This window comes from Tauraco erythrolophus, chromosome 3 (assembly GCF_009769465.1).
Source record: "Tauraco erythrolophus isolate bTauEry1 chromosome 3, bTauEry1.pri, whole genome shotgun sequence".
Lineage (NCBI taxonomy): Eukaryota > Metazoa > Chordata > Aves > Musophagiformes > Musophagidae > Tauraco > Tauraco erythrolophus.
The window spans coordinates 42,573,120-42,591,367 of NC_141467.1; the positions used below are offsets into that span (position 1 = coordinate 42,573,120).

General features: G+C 33.5%; 1 protein-coding gene across 1 annotated transcript in view; it reads right to left on the bottom strand.

The window, feature by feature from the left end:
* CCDC102B (coiled-coil domain containing 102B) overlaps positions 1–1,758 on the bottom strand; it is a 164,265-nt gene extending 162,507 nt beyond the window's left edge. Inside the window, exon 1 of the mRNA XM_086609237.1 lies at positions 1,156–1,758. Within this exon, the coding sequence (XP_086465363.1) occupies positions 1,156–1,758 (603 nt within the window). The remainder of the gene's footprint in view (positions 1–1,155) is intronic.
* Between the last annotated feature and the right edge of the window lie 16,490 nt (positions 1,759–18,248).

Sequence of the window (18,248 nt, forward strand, 5' to 3'; positions counted from 1 at the left end):
ATTTGTTTAAATTTTATCACCTCTGAAGCATTGTGTTTAAAACCTAGTATCATTTTAGCAAATTATCAACAGTCCTATTTCATATCACTCTATTCTTTTGAGTTTTTAAAAGAATGCCTGAAATCTACATCAGAAAATACCAGAAGTAGCTGAAAAGACTGTTTTCAATTGAAATATTAAGCTTCAGTTTTCAAGTACTGCATTATTTTATACTAAAGAGCTAAAATATATTTTGTGTCATTGCCTTCCTACAGCTCATTTGTCTGCCCAAAAATATGAAAGGCGTGCATTTTTTTTTCAAATTTATTCTCACTACAGCACTATGGTGTTTTTTTTTTAGAACTCACAGGAACATAATGTAATTTATTTGCATTACAGAGTGAGTGAATATTCTGAACACAACGCATTCAGGCCTAAGATCCTGATAATTTTCTTTGAACTGAAGTAAAAAATTTCCTACATCCTACAATGTAGGAAAAAATTCCTACATCTATAATGACTGCTATCTGTCAGACAAATAACAAGTATAGTTTTTACATGGTGCTGTCTATGAAGACTATATAATGCATGACAAGGCATAGAATTAAAACTGGTAAAACACGAGCACATAGTTCCATTTTGATGAATACAGTTGGTTCTTTTGTATAGAACTAGGAGCTGGATTAAACCATGCCCATACTTGATTGTTTAATTTTGCTTAAGGATTTAATTGCTCTCCTTGCCAAATAAAAATTTTGCCACTTTGCAGGAGAATTTGTCTCACCTCTTCCATCATTTCAGAACTTGTGTTAAGGGAGAATTCAATTATTTTATTTTAGAAGCCAAGAACCCACATTGGTTTTTTTGATGAAAAAAAAAAAGTACAGAAAACACAGAGAATTCAGATAACAGAGGTAGTCTGCTACCTTAAAACATGAGAGTCAGAACAATAAGTTATTGGATATAACAGTTACTCAAACATTTAGTCAGAGTTAAAGAGTATGATTTTTTTTCACATTTCTCTATATTAGGAATATTAAATAGGTGAAAACAGTGGTTTGACTATTGAATGGATCAGGTAGGATTTTAGTCAAAATCCTTGAAAAATCCCATTTCTAGATACAGATGCATAACCTCCCGTTTCTTCATGAACTAAAAAAATTTCCCATTCTTTACCTTCTTTTTGTCTTTTTCCCCAGGAATCTTGGGTTTTCTCAGTTCTTTCATAGGTTCTTGTTCCAGAAATGTTAACTGATTTAGGTCTTTTTTAATATAAGATAATTCTGAGCAACTGAATTCTGTTTTCCAAGCAGTCACATTTTCAAAGTTTTCCTTCTGACTTACTAAATCTTGATTTATTTTTTTAAGCATACTCAGTTCTTTTACAACACTGTCTAATTTGATTCTCAATTGTCTTGCTTCCTCACGAGCTTTATTTCTTTCTGCTCTAACTTTGCTCCATTTCTCCCTCCAGTTAGCGGTACAATCGGACCACCAGCGCATGGTCTTCTCCATTTGGGCAGCTCTGGCTTTGACTTCTTCCAGTTCCCGAATTCTTACTGCTTCAAAAATTTCCAAATCACTGCTGTAATTTATATGCATATATGGATAAAGAGATGAACAAGGGTAGAAACTTTGAGATGGCAGATTTGAATTACAGAGATGGTCACCTGGTTGGCAACTTCCACTTAACTTGTAAGGTTGTCTTGGTTGGGTCTCAAATACCTGGGTCTCTTCCATTAGTTTCTGAACAGAGCCTAAATTCATGTTTTGATTCATAATCTAATTTCACTCCTAAAAAAGACAAAGACAGACAATAATTTAGCTTCCCTCAATTAAATTATATGAAAAACCTCAAACTGTAAAAAAATAGTTAATCTTGATAATACTGTTGATGTTTTAGAAATGTGCTTCATGAAAAAGAAGTAGCTATTAAAATATATTTTATGTAATACTTTGAGTATAGCATAAACAGACATATCTATTACTTGACTGTGAATTGCTAGCAAAGGAAGTGTTGTTAAACAATCATAGTGTTCTTGAAAATTTTTGAGCCTAGAGAAGCCAGGCAAAAGCTTTCTTCCTTCAAGATAAAGTTAAATTGAATCAATATATATCTTAAATATCTAGTAAGAGGAAAGTATTTGTCTAGAGCCACAATCACAGATTCACTTGCCTTCTTTCCCAAACTGTGGAACTTCTTAATAGGTAAAACTTACCTTATAATTTGCGTCCTAAACAAAGAAAAAAAAAATGAAGAAAAAAAATAAAAAAAACAACTGACTTTTGGATTTTCTTTGTTTCATGAAAAAAAACCAAACATATTTATAGGCTTTATTTTGCTGTCCACATTCCAGAAGCTATCCAGGAAGTATATTTTTACATTATTTTTGAAAAGGTAGCACTATCCTACCATATTGTATAGCCTACCTCATGATGATATAACTCTACTAGTAAGTCTTTCTGCATTCCTTTTCATTATTTATCTGCTATTATTCATTCAGCCCAGGGGAAAATTAATGTCTCAGAAATTACTTTCCCACTTATGCCTTCTTGTTTTTTCCTCTTGACTATCTCAGAAAAACCCAAACACCAAACAGCGAAAACACTTTCTATACCAGTAGAAGACTAAATTGTTTAAAGTGGAAAAATTGCTACCATATTCCAACATCTACCTGTACAAAAATAATGTTTATGTTACAGCAATTCGTGTTAACATCTGTAGTTGAAACACAGAAGACGGCCAGTGCACTAAACAAAACGCTGAAGAGTAGATAGTCTTGGCATTATGATTCAGTCATGTTTCATTTCAGCTGAATAAAAGTTTTGCAGTTTTTAGTTCCAGTTTCCCAGCTGTTTTCGACTTTTCAGTGCTTTCCAGGACATTTATTTGCCATTTGTTAGAAGCTTCTGGAGAACTGTTGTAGAAAGTACGGATATGAGACGAGAAGGAAAAGGACAGTAAAGGACTCCAATTCCCTTCATTATCACTCTCTGGTGTAGCACCACAAGCACCCACAGGTGTTGAACAGCCACTGTCAAAGCTCGGTCAAGGTCAAGTCTTTGCTGTTGATGTAAAGTAGTCATGTAGTACACAACAAAGTACTACAGATGTCACCTAATAACACACATCATGCTTGCCCAAAGTTTCAATTTCTCCACAGACTTCTAAATTAAACTTATCCGAGATGAAAAGAACACGTTTTTTAACTGGAAGACAGTCAAAGGAGATTTCTTACTATTGAAGAATTACTTGCTCTTAAATCTTGAAGCAAGGTCTTCAGCAAAGAGGATTTTTTAAAAAATATAATTTCTTATCTTGAAAACCAAAAAAACTTCAAACATCAAATTACAAAGTGATAAAAACCTGTAAAATCATTCAAGACCTGATGGCTTTGTAGAATCATCCCTATAATTTTTCTTATTAGTCCTTAAAATGTAATTGAAATAAGTCGAGGCTTGTCGAATAGGTTGACTAAACTGAAGAACATTCTTGTCAGTTTGTAGGATAAAGTCTTAGGGAGAAAATAAAAAATAAAAAAGCTAGAACGGCACCAATTCTTTTGTTCAACAGCTAGAGTAACTTACTGAAGAAAAACTCTGATACCTATGAAGGCAAATTGTATTTATATTGGTGAAAACTATTATTTAACTCATATCTGACCATGAATAATCTTAAACATCAATGAAGTAGATACAGTAGGTTCATGACTAGAACAACAGACCTTGTCTTTGGTCTCTGCTTTGACAGAAGTCAGTCAAATAGTAAATCATCAATACACGCCTGAATTTCCCTACTTGTAAAAAGAGGATAATTTACTACTTGACGCAGTTATTGAAAAGCATTGCCCAAAGAAGGATGCATTGTTATTGCTAGGTGTGCAAATAATTTTTTATTTTCAAATAGAAGGACAGCACTGAAGGGTCTACATGAAAATCCATAATTCTTGTATTGGAATACAGCTTCAAAATATCTTGGTGGTTCACTATGTAGAAACACATCCAAGCTTTCTTTGGTCAGGTAGTGTGTTTTCACCCTGGTATATGTACAAATAATTAGTAGCTTTCATTGCTTGCTTTTAGACTGTCTCATTCTGTCCCCTTTGAACGCAATATAAACAATTAAATATTATCACTGAAGCACAGAGGAAGTGATGAAGCCAAATTCTCAAAAATAAAAGAATGAAAGAAATAAAAGAATAAAAAAAAGAGCCCATGATTCACTGAAGGCTTTTCAGATCTCTGTTTCATCCATGACATTTTTTCTATGCAACTTATTTTAGAAGTTTTATCACTTCCTAAAAACAATAGAAGTGTACAAAAGTGCAACATGTCTTTGAAATCTTTTAGATTTATTTTCTGTTTAGTGAGCGAGGTACAGTGGTGGCCTCTTAATTCAAATAATACCTTATAATTAAATACTACACTTGACACGAGAGAACATGAGTATATAGAATGTGGGAAGCATGATTCATGACTTTGATTTTATTAATTTATTAATAACCTCAAGAAAAAAATAATCACAATACTGTTTTTACTTTGTTGATTTTCCATTTCATTTTCTAGTGAAACATCAACAAGTCTTCTGGATACAGCCGTGGTTTAACTGAAGTAAAAGGTTGTTTCCCCATTGTCATTAATGAAATTAAGACTTTCTGCTTTGCAGAAGTGCTGTACTGCACTGCTGCTGAAAAGGCAGCCCCTCCTTTCTCACACGTGCATCTACATGTTCTTGACTACGTAGTTCTTCCTCTAAGTAAAAGCAGTGAAATAATCAGATCAAACAGATGCAACGTTCACAGCTAGGCATTTTTCAGTTTCATCAGAGCCCTCATAGTTCACTAGTGGCTGCCTGAAACCTAGTGTTTCCACAAAACATGGCGTGGAAACACAAGATGGGAGGGAAGAAGGACTGTTCCTTTGACAGCATCACAGAACTGCGTTAAATTTATATAGCTAGTAGAATTACATAATATTTAGGGACCAATAGCCAAGAGTTTGTGAACAAACAAACCAAGAAAAATCTATATATTGTTTACAATATTAGATTTAAAACGTGGTATCTGACTTTTGTGAGAATATTGTATGAAATGGAAAGAGGAGAATGTATTTCAGTGATGGCTAGAGCAAATTCACTCTCCTATGGAGAAAAGGCTTGGGCAGGAACACCTTTTTTGGCTAAAGTAAGTTTTTACCTGCAAACTTCCTTTCTTGACAAACGACTATGATGTATCATGCTGATCCATTACGGTAACTGTAACAGTCAGATTAGTCAGCCTCTATGACCATGGGTGATGAAAGCAAATAAACTACCCTTTAAACTGCCGCACATAATTGTACTGGTATTTCCAAACATTTTGTTTATTTTTTAATTATTTTCTAGAAAAATCCTAGCATGTCTAGAATTGGATGTTTTAATGTAATGTTTACATTTTCTGCAGTAATTCCTCATGAACATTTTCACTTAACCAGAAGACTAATAGCTTCCCATGAGTGATAAAACACAAGGCTAATAGCATTAAGGATGGATATTATTATGCAGCTAGTTTAATATCCATGTCTGAACAGTGCAACTGTTATTAAATAGTTGTAGAGAAACTCTGATAAAAATGGCAATAGGAATTCTATTTCAACAGTAAACAATTAAGACTTATACTTGTATCTATTTTAAAAGAAATAGACTAAAATAATCGTCTTGAAAGGAAGCAAATATTTAAAAATAACAAAAACGTGTTATTATTATGAGAGTGCCTGAAATAGAAAGAACCTCACAGTTTTGGTTTTGTTTGTTTGTTTTTTATACTTCACATCAATCCGATCTTTCATGTTCTCAAAAATATTGCACTGACAAAATAATAATTTTTAAAAGTTTAACTGAAGATTGTTGTAATACTGAATCAGTTGATACTGAATCTTTAATCATTTCTGTGGTTACAGTGATACTTTAAAAAAAAATCTCTTCTCTGGTATATGACTACCTCATAAAAAAATAATTCACTGTAAAACATCGTGAATCTACATTGATCTTTGAAAACTCTCATCTATAGAATATTGCCAATCTGTTCCAGGGGAGAATGAGAATAATTTCTAAGGCATATGTTAAATATAACTAAGAGAAGAAAGCTATGTGTTAATATTATTACAGACACAGACCTTGAAACATCAGAAATTTCACAAGTCTGAAAATTGAGAGAAAAGAATACTGTCTGCAGCTAGTTTTAAAGTGCTAGCTTGAGTTTGCAGCAGCAGACAAGCTAGCACAGCATATGGACTTCAGTGAGCTTAATTACTTAATGAGAGATAATTGAATGGAAAGATAAGATAAATTTAGAGAACTGGATGAAAGTCAGGATTTTTCCACTCAACAATTCAGGGATAAGAAGTAACACAGAATCCCTTTGAGAGTAGTTTTTCTTAGCTGAATAATCTAAAATAAGTATGCACAAAATATGGGAAGCAACATTCATTGCGTCATGTGAGTGGAGTGCAGATAGTATGAGAGAAAGAGGGAGATCTGACGGTTCTCAGAGGGAAAAAAAGGTGCAGACATTTAGTGAAAACTACAAGGAATATAGGTCTAAACCATGTTTCATTATATTGCAACCTTTGGTTATATACCTAACAATCATAAACACCCGTAAGTAAAAGAAGAGATCTTGATGTGTTATTACAGGCTATTATTGTTATGGGCAAAGAGAAAAGTATTAACCCTTGGTGCCACAGTTAACAGAACTACAGGAAAGAAAAGAATTATTACACTTCCCCCATGTTAATACCTGCTCACTGAACTCAGGTTTTTCAGTAGCTAGATCAGCAACTTGAGGATAATATTTCAACACTCTTTTATTAATTGCATGACATAATCTTCAGTTACATGCCTCTTAATTACGAAGACCTCACTCAGCCAAACATTTTTTTTTAAAGGGATCCTATAACTTTACAGAAAATATCTGCTTCACATTAAGCCAGTTAATTTTCTTTTGTCTATTCTATAAATGTAATAGGACAAAATGAACCATTAAAACCACACGTGCCTTTGTAAGTGCTATGGCTCTAAAATTAATGACAATGAATGTACATTTGAACTTAACCAATGTGTGCATGAAATAAAACTTTTACTGATTATAGTGACCATCTTTATGATTGGTGGCTACAAAGTCATAGATCAATAGGACATAGCACTAAAAGAGATATTATTCAAACTCTGTTGGGTGAAATTAATATAAGAACTGAACTAATTTGATACTGAAACCATAGCAAATAAATCGTCAATATTAGGAGGAACTGAAGCTTGGGTAACCAGAATGACCTGGAAAACTTTTGGAGGAAAAAAGTAAAAATATGATAAAAATGAGCACACAACTCATGCTAAAGTCTGATGTATGCTAGGAGCAGTGCCATTAAGTCAAAGTGAGAGTGACCTGTACATAGGACACAATAGACAGCAAGAGATAAGGGCTGATGTCACCTGCAGCTATCATCTCCTTCATCTCTGCAAGGTAATTGTCTGGCAGTTTCTTCAGAACCCGCTAATTCATGGAAATGCTATAGAACAAATTTCCAAGCTGAAAAGCATAATAGCTTAACCCTAAAGTTTTTGAAGCAGATCCAAACAGCAGACAGATTGCTGAGGCTTTTGTGCTTGCCAGTGTGACCTCCACCATGACAGAGGAGGAAGACGTGAGTGTTCTCACCAACAGCTCAGAAACTATTTTGCTCATAGACAAGTCACAAATTAGAGAACTTGTTAGAGAGTTCATGAATTAATAAAATAGTGAATTCACGTGTTGGACTAGTCTGTACAAAGATGATTCATCCGTTGTTGGATGTCTTTGTATGTTTGGTAGGGTTTTTTTTTGGTGGGAGGGGTGGTTGAGATTTTTTTTTCTTACAGCTCATAAAAGAAAGTTTAATTTACAGCGTATATTGTGCTGTAAAATTGAGAGATCCAAAAAGACCATGACAACATATGCAGATTATTACACTTCCACAGTCTGGGTATGATCATGGTCTTTGTTAGCAAATCAAATGGTTATTTTAGAACTGAAAATTAAAAGATGGTGATTTCAAGACTTTTCAATGCACAGCCAAAGATCATTCTATTTATTTTTTCCACAGCTATAAAACTTAACAATATTAAACCATATGGTATATTTTTAAGTTGTTTATGCTGTTTCCAAACATTATATTCCTTACATGTGTCATAACTAAAAATCAGCCAAAAAATATCCCAAAGAGAAAAACAATGCAAATTATTTACTCCCTGTTAAGGGTTATGTGATCTTTTTTTTCCCCTCCATTTACACTTCTCTACCTACATTCCTTTTAATATCAAAATTTAAATACAAGGCTAATTTATCTTCAAATCCCGCTTTATTTACTTCTCATATCCAGTAATTAAAAGCAATTATGTTGTGAAAACCATAAAATATAAAGTTATCTTTCTAACTTCAAAAATAGAAATGTTTGTGGACTTGTGAGTTTTGGTTTTTTTTTTAATTCGATTATGAAGTCTGTGAAGTGCTTGAAAGAAACAGGTTTTCTCACTTCATCGCTTTGAAAAGTATGGTTTGTTAAGTATGTCTTTGAGATCAAATGAAATCACAGCCACAATTCATTAGTGTCTTGACACGTAAAATAAAAATTATGCAACCTCATCTTCCTTCTGTAACCTATCCTTAGCCTGAATTTTTGAAGTGTAAGAGACAATATCGGGCCTAAATCTTAATTTCAAAGTTCCTTAATTTTAAAAGTTCCTAACGGACAAGATTAAAACTCAGATGTTCTTTCAAAAAATAATAAAAAAATCCCAAAGATAGAACTAAGCAAATATAAACCCACAATATTTAGACTGGCTGAGATGCAGTAAAGACAGAAATGCTGAGTAAAGTCTTCTATACTTCCTATAGGTCGGGCCAAAGATAAAAATCTTGGGACAACTGAATATATTTTCCTCATTATTTCCTTATTGTATAAACACCATTGCCTTGAGAATAAATAAATAAATAAATTTAATCTCAGGAGAGGTTAAAAAATTCCGGAGGCAGTAAAAGGAGTAGGACCAAATGTAAGTAAACACTTGTTAACAGAATCTGTCTGGAGTCATATCCACTTCTGAGGTGATCACCACTAGATGATAAGAAGGAATAATATGACAGAGAGAGAGAAGTCAAAATGAGAGATCGAAGTTTCAGCTTGGCCTTCTATCAAAATATCTAGAAGAAAAGTTTCTTAACCACTCTATCAAGCCTAAAAAGTTCAAAACCAGAAAGTAACTTCAGGAAAATGGTAGTTCTGTGGGGAAAATTGCATTTTATTACCATATAAAATATTGTGACAGACAGACAAGGTGTATATATATATATATAATATAATATGATGTAATATGATATAATATGATATGATAATATAATATAATATAATATAATATAATATAATATAATATAATATAATATAATATAATATAATATAATATAATATAATATAATATAATATAATACCCCAGAAAGTGTATTATTATATTAGCAGTCCATGTGTAGCTAAATTCACAGGAGAAAAGGTGAAGGATGAGCACATTAAAGATAGTGACTGAAAGGTAATAAAGCACAGAGGGATTAGTAAGTGATTTTTCTGATTTAGTCAGAAGCAAGACAGGATTATGCAGAAACCAAAGGAAAATAAAGCAATCACCACAACGCTGAAATAAGCATTTTACACTCTACAACAATATTAAGTATGCTGCTACTTGATCTTCCAGTATTCATGGGATGATCTCCCATGGATCTCCAGAGGAGGAATTCTTTGTATTGTTAATAGTAGCTTGCTTCTCCTGAAGGTTTTCATAATTCATATAAAGACATGTAGGGTTAAATTATATAGATATAATTTATAACTTTACATAAAGAAATGTGAGGTAGCCCTGAGTGGCCCTCAGGCTGGCCACACCAGTCACATTGCCAATTTATCCTCATTTGCTGTCTTTCCCCATAAGTTACTCCAGTCCTTTGAAATACAATTTACAATTCCATGTGGAAGTGGTCCTGCCCATTTTAGAGAAATTAAAATCTCTAGTTTGGCACCAATTGTTTTGAAACAAAGGCATGCTCTATAGAAGTCCTGAGTAATCTGCTCCGAGCAGGGCAGCTGGATTAAATGATCTCTAGAGGTCCCCTCTAACCTTGGCCATTCCATGACTCTCTGAGCAGCGTGATTTCTGAGGAGCTGTGTATGTCTCCTTCTGACAGTTTTAACAACATTGCCATAACAGCCAGGAAACAAGGTGGAATTAATTTTGAATCTCTGAATACACAACTTTTATCCAAGTGGCTTGCCACTTTAGTTGTGGATGCCCCATCCCTGGAAGCGTTCAAGGCCAGGTTGGATGAGGCTTTGGGCAACCTGGTGTAGTGGAGGGTTTCTCTGCCAATGGCAGGGGGGTTGGAACTAGATGATCTTTAAGGTCCTTTCCAACCCTAACCATTCTATGATTCTATGATTCTATGGCTTACAAAACACCATATAAGTAGAGAAGTGCCATAAGAAATAAGCCCATTTTGTGACAATGAACTGCCTTAGAAGCAGCAATTCTGCATTGTCGAGAACCCTACAGTATACCCATATTTTGACTTCTGCAATCTTTACAGCTAACTTATTTTTAAAAATCAAGTAATTTTATAATATAAATAACTTTTGATAGGAAGAATATAGGAACATCTTGATCTATTGTTTTTCATGTGAACATATTCATGCTCTAGAACTTTGTTCTAACCAACTTGATTCTTGAACTTTTTAAAAAATCAGCAGATTATGTGGGAAAAAAAATAATTTTGTTTTCAATGTTGCATATTACAAATAAAGATTTGTTATTTACATGCTTCTAAATAAAAAAAATCCTGATATTTCATTATACATATTAGCATCAGAATTCACTCACACAGTTACAGAAAAAATAAACACACCATATCTCCTTGAGAATTCAGTGACATATGGAAAAGATTTTCTCTTAACTTTTAATTCCTTTTTAATCCATTTTCACTATAATGACTGAAAAGTAAACTCAGACTATCTGTTTCAAAAAAAACCCTGCCAGTTTATCTTATGTTTCAAGGGGAGTAATGTGTTTTCTTGCTGAACTAAAACTAAAAAATAAATCAAAAACAAATAAATAAAAAAAAACCACAAACATGCAGCAGTTAATGCCGACATATTTAAGACTGCTGCAATCCACTCTTGAAAATCTCTATTTGCTACAAATTTGATCATTTTATTGGATTACATTTGTATCGCTTCTGCAATAGATATCAGGGTCTATGCACTGTCATCAATGCATCAAATGCATATATTCTAGAAAGAAATGCTGTTTTTATATATCTTCAGATATGAAACCTGATTGCACATCACCATAAAATTCAATTGGCTAACTTTCCCACTTCTGTTATTGCAAGTTTCTGCTTCTTGTTTCCAGGAGACAGAGGAGTAGAAATGGTGATACACAAAGGAAAGGTTTGTTCTTAAAACAAGTTTGCAGAAAGCAAGAGACGATCAAAAGAACATCTACTCCTCGCACACCAGATAAACTGATTTACATATTCTAGTGTTAAGTATTTAAAGTTTAGAATAATTTAATACTTGGCTACTTTGGAATGAAGCAACAACTATCAAGACAAATACTGGATATATGCAAAACTAGGCATTTAATTAGTTAAGTATGAGCAAAATTTTAGGAAATGTTAAACCCAAATAAGTACTACAATACGGAACTACTCTGAAAATAGACACTGTAACATCATATTTCACATAGCTTAATTTTTCTTGAAGTTGAGTGGTAGCCAGATTGTTTCTTCAGATCGACAAGACAAACCCCTGTGAAAGATTATCCTTTTTCATCTTTTCTGAGCTAAGATATATGGTGCATGCCTAATACTTATTCTTACGGAGGCCTTTGGCTCCTTACAAAGATATGATGTCGCATAATTTTCTTCTGTCCTTCTTCATCACTTTCTAAGATAATTGAATTAGAAGCAAACTAATAGTCTTATTTCCACTATTAGGCAGGCCTTGATATAGCAATGTGGAAAGGTACAGTCGTAAGGCATAGGGAAAAAGAAGAAAGAATAATGTGTAAAAACCTTGGCTTTATCCCCATGAACCTGCTCTGCCAACACAAACTGTGAATGTGCAGAACACTGTGTATGAAGAAAGTGGTGAACAAGATAATCAAGCATTCCCAGATAATTCACAGGCTGAAGGTCAATTCTAAGTAGAAGTGGAAACAATCGAGAAAAGATGTAACGGTAATAATTGGTCACTTGCAGGAAACATTTAATTCTACCTTGAAACTATTACCTTTACTGTGATTCCTGTAAACGTGAGGTATATATTTCTCTCAATGTGTGAATCGCTTCTGTAAAATATAGTGAAAACTTTCTATGCCAAAAGGAGAATTCGACCACAGAAGCAAAGTAGCAGGGCTAAAAGCTTTTAAGAACTGAGCATTTTTTTCTTTCTACAGAATAAAAACACCCCTAAGAAAATAAATTTTGTTCTTTTAAGTCATCTTAAGACATAAGGTGCCAAGAATTAAAAGCAGTAACTAAGGACAAGAATTCTTTCACAGCATATCTTACATTATTTCTGCCAATGGTGATCTTAGAGGTTCTTGCTCAAAATGAAACGCTGTCATTCTCTTTGTAAAAGGATGCACCAGAAGAGAGTTTCCTCCACTTCTCTGTGGCCCTATGTACTGTTCTTCCTTTTACCACTTTCTCCTCATTTCTAAATATTCATTTTAGAGTAAAATCCTGTTCACTGTTTCAATTTCTTTTTAAACACATTAATATATTTTATATAATATTATGCAGGTTATATACATACTGTACACATACACATTCATAAAAAAATACAATTTGGAAGGGAGTCACAGATTACAATAAATATAAAGACGAAATTTTCTTTTCTTTTCTTTTTTTTTTTTACCTATTTTGGCTGCCGCTTTCAATCAACTCTAAGCAGTTTGGATGCTACTTCAAGATGAGAACCAGTATTACATACTCATTGCGATTTATGTTAATTGGTTGACACAAGTAATTACATATCATTGCAATATCTTCCAAGATTTTTTACATAGACAAACTGATGTTTCTTCACAGGTTTTTGAAGTTGTATTCAAATCCTTAGGGTTAAATATGGGTAACAAATATTTGTACATACAGATGTTATCATTTACTACTCATAAGTCCAAAAGAAGCTCTGAAGTACTGCTGATAATTTACAGTAACTTCATTTCCCCGAGAATATTTTGATTGATTAGAAACCTTCATAGTATAGCAACCATAATTTTTATATATTAGAGTCTGTAGAATTGATACTCATTTCTCAGCCACTACACTTGAAAAAATATGTTATATAATCAGACCATGGAGAGGGGGAGGGGAGTGTATGTGAAACAAACAACTTTCCCAGACAATCTTAAGAAAAACTAAGTATTAAGCAGAAGCCAAGATAAGCTTAGCCCAATTTAACTAGCTAGCTGCGGCATTTGAGACACAAGAGTTTGCTTGGCTGGCCCACGTTTGAGGTTGCCTATCACTTTTTATTAGGATATGATCGATGAAAAAGAGAAGCAAAAATCAACACCCTAGGTAATTAGGACAAATATGAACTGTTAAAGTTTTAGATCTTCTCAGGATAACCAACTTATAAACAGGTTTACAAAACCAAATGCAAACTTCTGGACTAAGTAAGTAGCTGACTCGCCTAATCTCGTTGATTCTATATGGACATTGGTAGTCTACCACAGAATACCTTTATTGTCTGAATGATGTTCTTTATGATTGTTAGGAAAGGCAGGCTATGAATAATAACTTAAATTCATACCAAATTCAGAGTGTATTTAAACTAAGACAATGTTAATACATACAAACGAATTAGTATCAGTTAAAGGTCTGGTCTATTAGGCACCTCCTGAATAGCGTAAAGAGATTTTTTAGAACAATAGTAATTTGTTCTTGAATTTGAAATAGGTAATTGCTTCAGAAGAATAGGGTTCAAAATAGTTAATATTAGTTTAGTATATTAAAATACAATCTTTTTTAATGCTTATGGCTAAAGATGCAAATGAACGCTTTGTGTGATGTGTGAAAACACCTAGGCATCTCGTTCTTCAGACACAATGAGATTTGCTCTTAATCATATTAAAGTGGTTTCCGATTTTTTTTTTTCAGCAGTTCCACAGCTGAGGTGGAAGCAGGTAGCTTTTGACACTGCTCAGCTCAGTTGTCAGTCAACAACAGAGAATCTCAACAGACTCCACACAGAGTTGTCAGTATGTTAGTACAGGATACACAGCTCAGCCAGTACACACATGCACTCTCTTGCATATGCTGACAGATAGCCCTTTGACATGACACAGAATATCTTTCATGGATTTGCTCTGAACTTTCCAGAAAGAAGGAAGACTCCAGAAATGTATGGGAAAAAATATCCAAGACACATATCATCCATAAGGTTAGATTTGCCTTTGACAATGTCATTCATAATTGTTTTTAGAAGTCTGTTTAAAATTTACAAGCATTGAATCCAGTTTTAAGATAAAGTCAAAGAAGAAAAGAAAACTAAAAATAATTCATTCAGCTGTTTATTTTCATCCAGAGCATTCATTAATCAATTCAAGTTATTTGAAACATAAATATTTGCAAGTAAGCTTTAAATAAGCTTACAGTACACTATTCAGACCAAAGACCATTGTGTCATGTCAGGTTCTCAATGGTTAGGTTCCTTTCCCAGCTGTTACTAACATCAGCATTCTGCTATGTAATGTTTTATTTATTTATTTATTTATGAAAGCCAATTAATCTCTTTTTGAGAGCCTCTGTAAGTTCTTACTGGGTACAGCCAAAATTTAAAATGCTCAGCTACACCTAAATGGCAGTGAGGACTTCAAAGATCTGTGGAGTTTTTTCTGCATATTTCAAGTTGGGCTATGGATCAGGTCAGCTGGGCTCCTTTTCAGTTTCAAAAGTTGAAAACAGCAACTGAAGACAGACTTCTGTAACCACTTTACTGAAGAACAATCAGGTCAGACTCAATGCTAAAAGCTGTCCATCCAAACAGTAGAAGTCACTTAAATGTATAGAGAAGTTTCATTATCTAAATAAAAACAATCACAAGTTTTTCTTCTAGAGCTTATACCGCATTTTTAACAACTCTTTGTGAGTTACCCAGTTGGAAAGTGACTTTCAACTGGATATCTTCACTATCATTTACAGACTTTTTTTGCTTACTAACAAAACAACACTGAGGGTTTTTTGTTTGGGTAGTTCGGGGGTTTTTTGGTAAAGGCATGTCTCTGAAAAAGTTAAGTTTTTAATCCCTGCTTATATTCTGAGAAATTCTTCAATTTTTAAAAATTCTTGACAATATCTTAAAATCATGTGCTTTATGAAATGAGAGATTAAGAAATGTCTTGTTATAGTTGAAATCATTTATGATCTTTATCTATTCAAAAAATGACCTACTTTCAAAAGCACTTTTATAATACTGGGAGTAGAGAAAATTAATCACAGATATCTGATGCATTGTTTCAGACCAAGACATGAAACATTCCAATGCTTATTAGGACACAAAAAATTTATTCTGCAAAACACTACTCAGAGTCAATGTGGAACCAAATGATTTTCCCACCCACATAAGCAGACAAGTAAGAACGCTCATGAATATTTTGTTTTCTCTGGGTCAGAGCCTATCCCTTTGGCTTGCTCAACTGCTTTGATATAGTCGTATCAGAATTAGCATTTCTGTTGTGCAGAAATGCGTTCAGTTTTATCAGAATGGTTTTAGAAATTTTCTTCTATAATTAATTCTTTAAAAAATATTCTTTTAAAAGGATTACTTCTTGGACATTTATATGTAATTATTCTTAATTGTTCTTAGCCACTGTAATATTTTAACACTATCTTATGTGTTTCAACAGTTCAAGGACTCCTTTGTGGGATTTAATTCTGTAAGATAGCATCCTGCAATGACTCCAACTCCAGTAAGTGTTCTTTGAGGGAAATGCACTTATGAAATAATTCATACTGTCACATAAGCCATGGTACTACTGTTACTAGAGTGGTCACATAAAATTATCCACAAAGTACCATGTGTTGTACCCTAGAGGTCACTTAAATCTATAGAGAAGCATCTCTATTTATTCTCAGTGCCCACAGCAGGCCAATGAGTAGTCCCAATAAAGAGAAGAAATTAATTGTGTAAGTAATGGTTACTCAGCCTGGCTCCTTCTGTTTAATTTCTTTTGAATGCTGTCCTTCGGACAGATGGGAAGTTGGCATCCTTTTGCCAATGTGGATACCTACAAAAGTTAGGGAGAAACCTTCAAATCAACTGAAAGTACATTAAAAAAAATAATTGAAACAATAAGAGCTTTCATGACACTTCCTTCCTGGTATTCCTCCAGTAATGTGATTTACATTAAATAAGAAGGGATTTGGCATAAAACCTGTCTCATTTAACCCAATGTAAATGAGACCTAGATTACTCAAATCAGCATGAGCAGAGAATCAAGCTGTTCAGGGAGGCTCATTTTCACAACAAACCAGTCAATGAAAGATTATCATATGGACTAAAAAGGAAATAGGAGTGATACTGTCCTTTGCTTAGAGACTTGCTTTTCCGAAAGAATGTGGAGCATGGTTTCTAGCAGCCTTAACAGGAAACTAATAAAAAGATAATGTAGTTTCTAGATATTGACACGTCTTTATGCAATGTCAGTTAAGCAAAAAGTAAATCTCTCTTGTACAATCCTGTTAATACCTTATTAAAAGACGTAGAGTTATAAAAGGCATTTCTAGCAACCTGGAAAATAAAAGCCCAATAAGAATTCCTACAAATGGATTGGACTATTAATAAAAATAAAAGTGCTGTTTATAAATTAATTTGTCTATTATGTTAGTTATATAGAAGCTTACCAGACACAATTGTAACTGCAATAAAGATCTGTTTTGGGAGTGCAAGAAAATCTTTGATGTTAAAGCAGTCCTTTAAAAATTGTGAGATTAATGTTCAGTTTTCATTTACCATCATAACTCACTAAGTAGAGTGGAAGAGTCAAAGCTGAGAAAGAAGTGAAGAGTAAGAAAAAGGAAGCTGAAGTATAGACAATCATTAAAGAGGATGGAGACTGAGAATTTACAGGAATATAGGTTATGAATCAATTTGTGTTAGGAAAACAAAACAAGCAAACTTAAATGGAGGATTTCAATAACTCAAAAGTTTGTTGTTATTCTTTCTTCCCTTTTCTCCATTTTGCTAAAATACAGTTTAACATAACTGCAAGTAAAGTACTTATCTCTGTTTTCCGTGGGACTTCCCTTCAAACTGCTGTTTCCAAATGTAGTTTTCTTGGGATACCTTCATCATAGAAAGGTAAATTCCTTTAGACCCACTGGCTACGGAGTTTGCAATGCACCATAGCCAGATCCATGGTCTTCTCAATTAAAGTATCAATAATGACATTAGTAACAGCATCCTTCATGTGTATATAAATGATTTACTGACATCGAAGGAACTGTTTCCTACCTCCTCTAGGGAGCCAAATTTCTCATCTCTCTCTGACGTACCTTGCATCCTGTAAACAAGGATCCTTGAAAGAGAAAAATTCATGCTTTTGTGACTTTCCCCCCCAACCCCCTCAGTACCTTGATAAAACTTTTAGTGATGGACAGCATGACATGTCTACTAAGCACCCTGGAAAGCTTGTGCACATCATGGTGACCTGTATTCCTTTTCTTGATGCTGGAGTGTTCAGTGGGTTGTTGAAGGGGACAAAACCAAACCCAACAATGAAAAGCTGCACTATATGCTTCAGAGAATGTGCTACATATGCCTGTTTACAGATTCAATTAATGTAGCCTGAATGAAAACGTTAGAATTGCTTTACCCTTGGAATTCTAACTACACTTTATTCATCTGTACTATTATAGTGACTTCTTCATCTATTAGCAATTGGTATAAGTATTAGACAGAAACAAACAAACAAACAAACAAAGTTTAGAAAGCAGTATTTAAATAAAAATATATATACTTCATTTTAAGAATATTTTATAAGCTACAAAAATATAGCTAATTGAATTAAAATTTGCACTAGTAGTTTTTCCTGATAGAATATTGCCTTAAATTTCCATATATACTTACCAATTATAGCTCAGAGGAAAACGATTAGACAAACTGCTTTATTCTGAATGCTTTATTGAAAGCAATTTGGAACATAA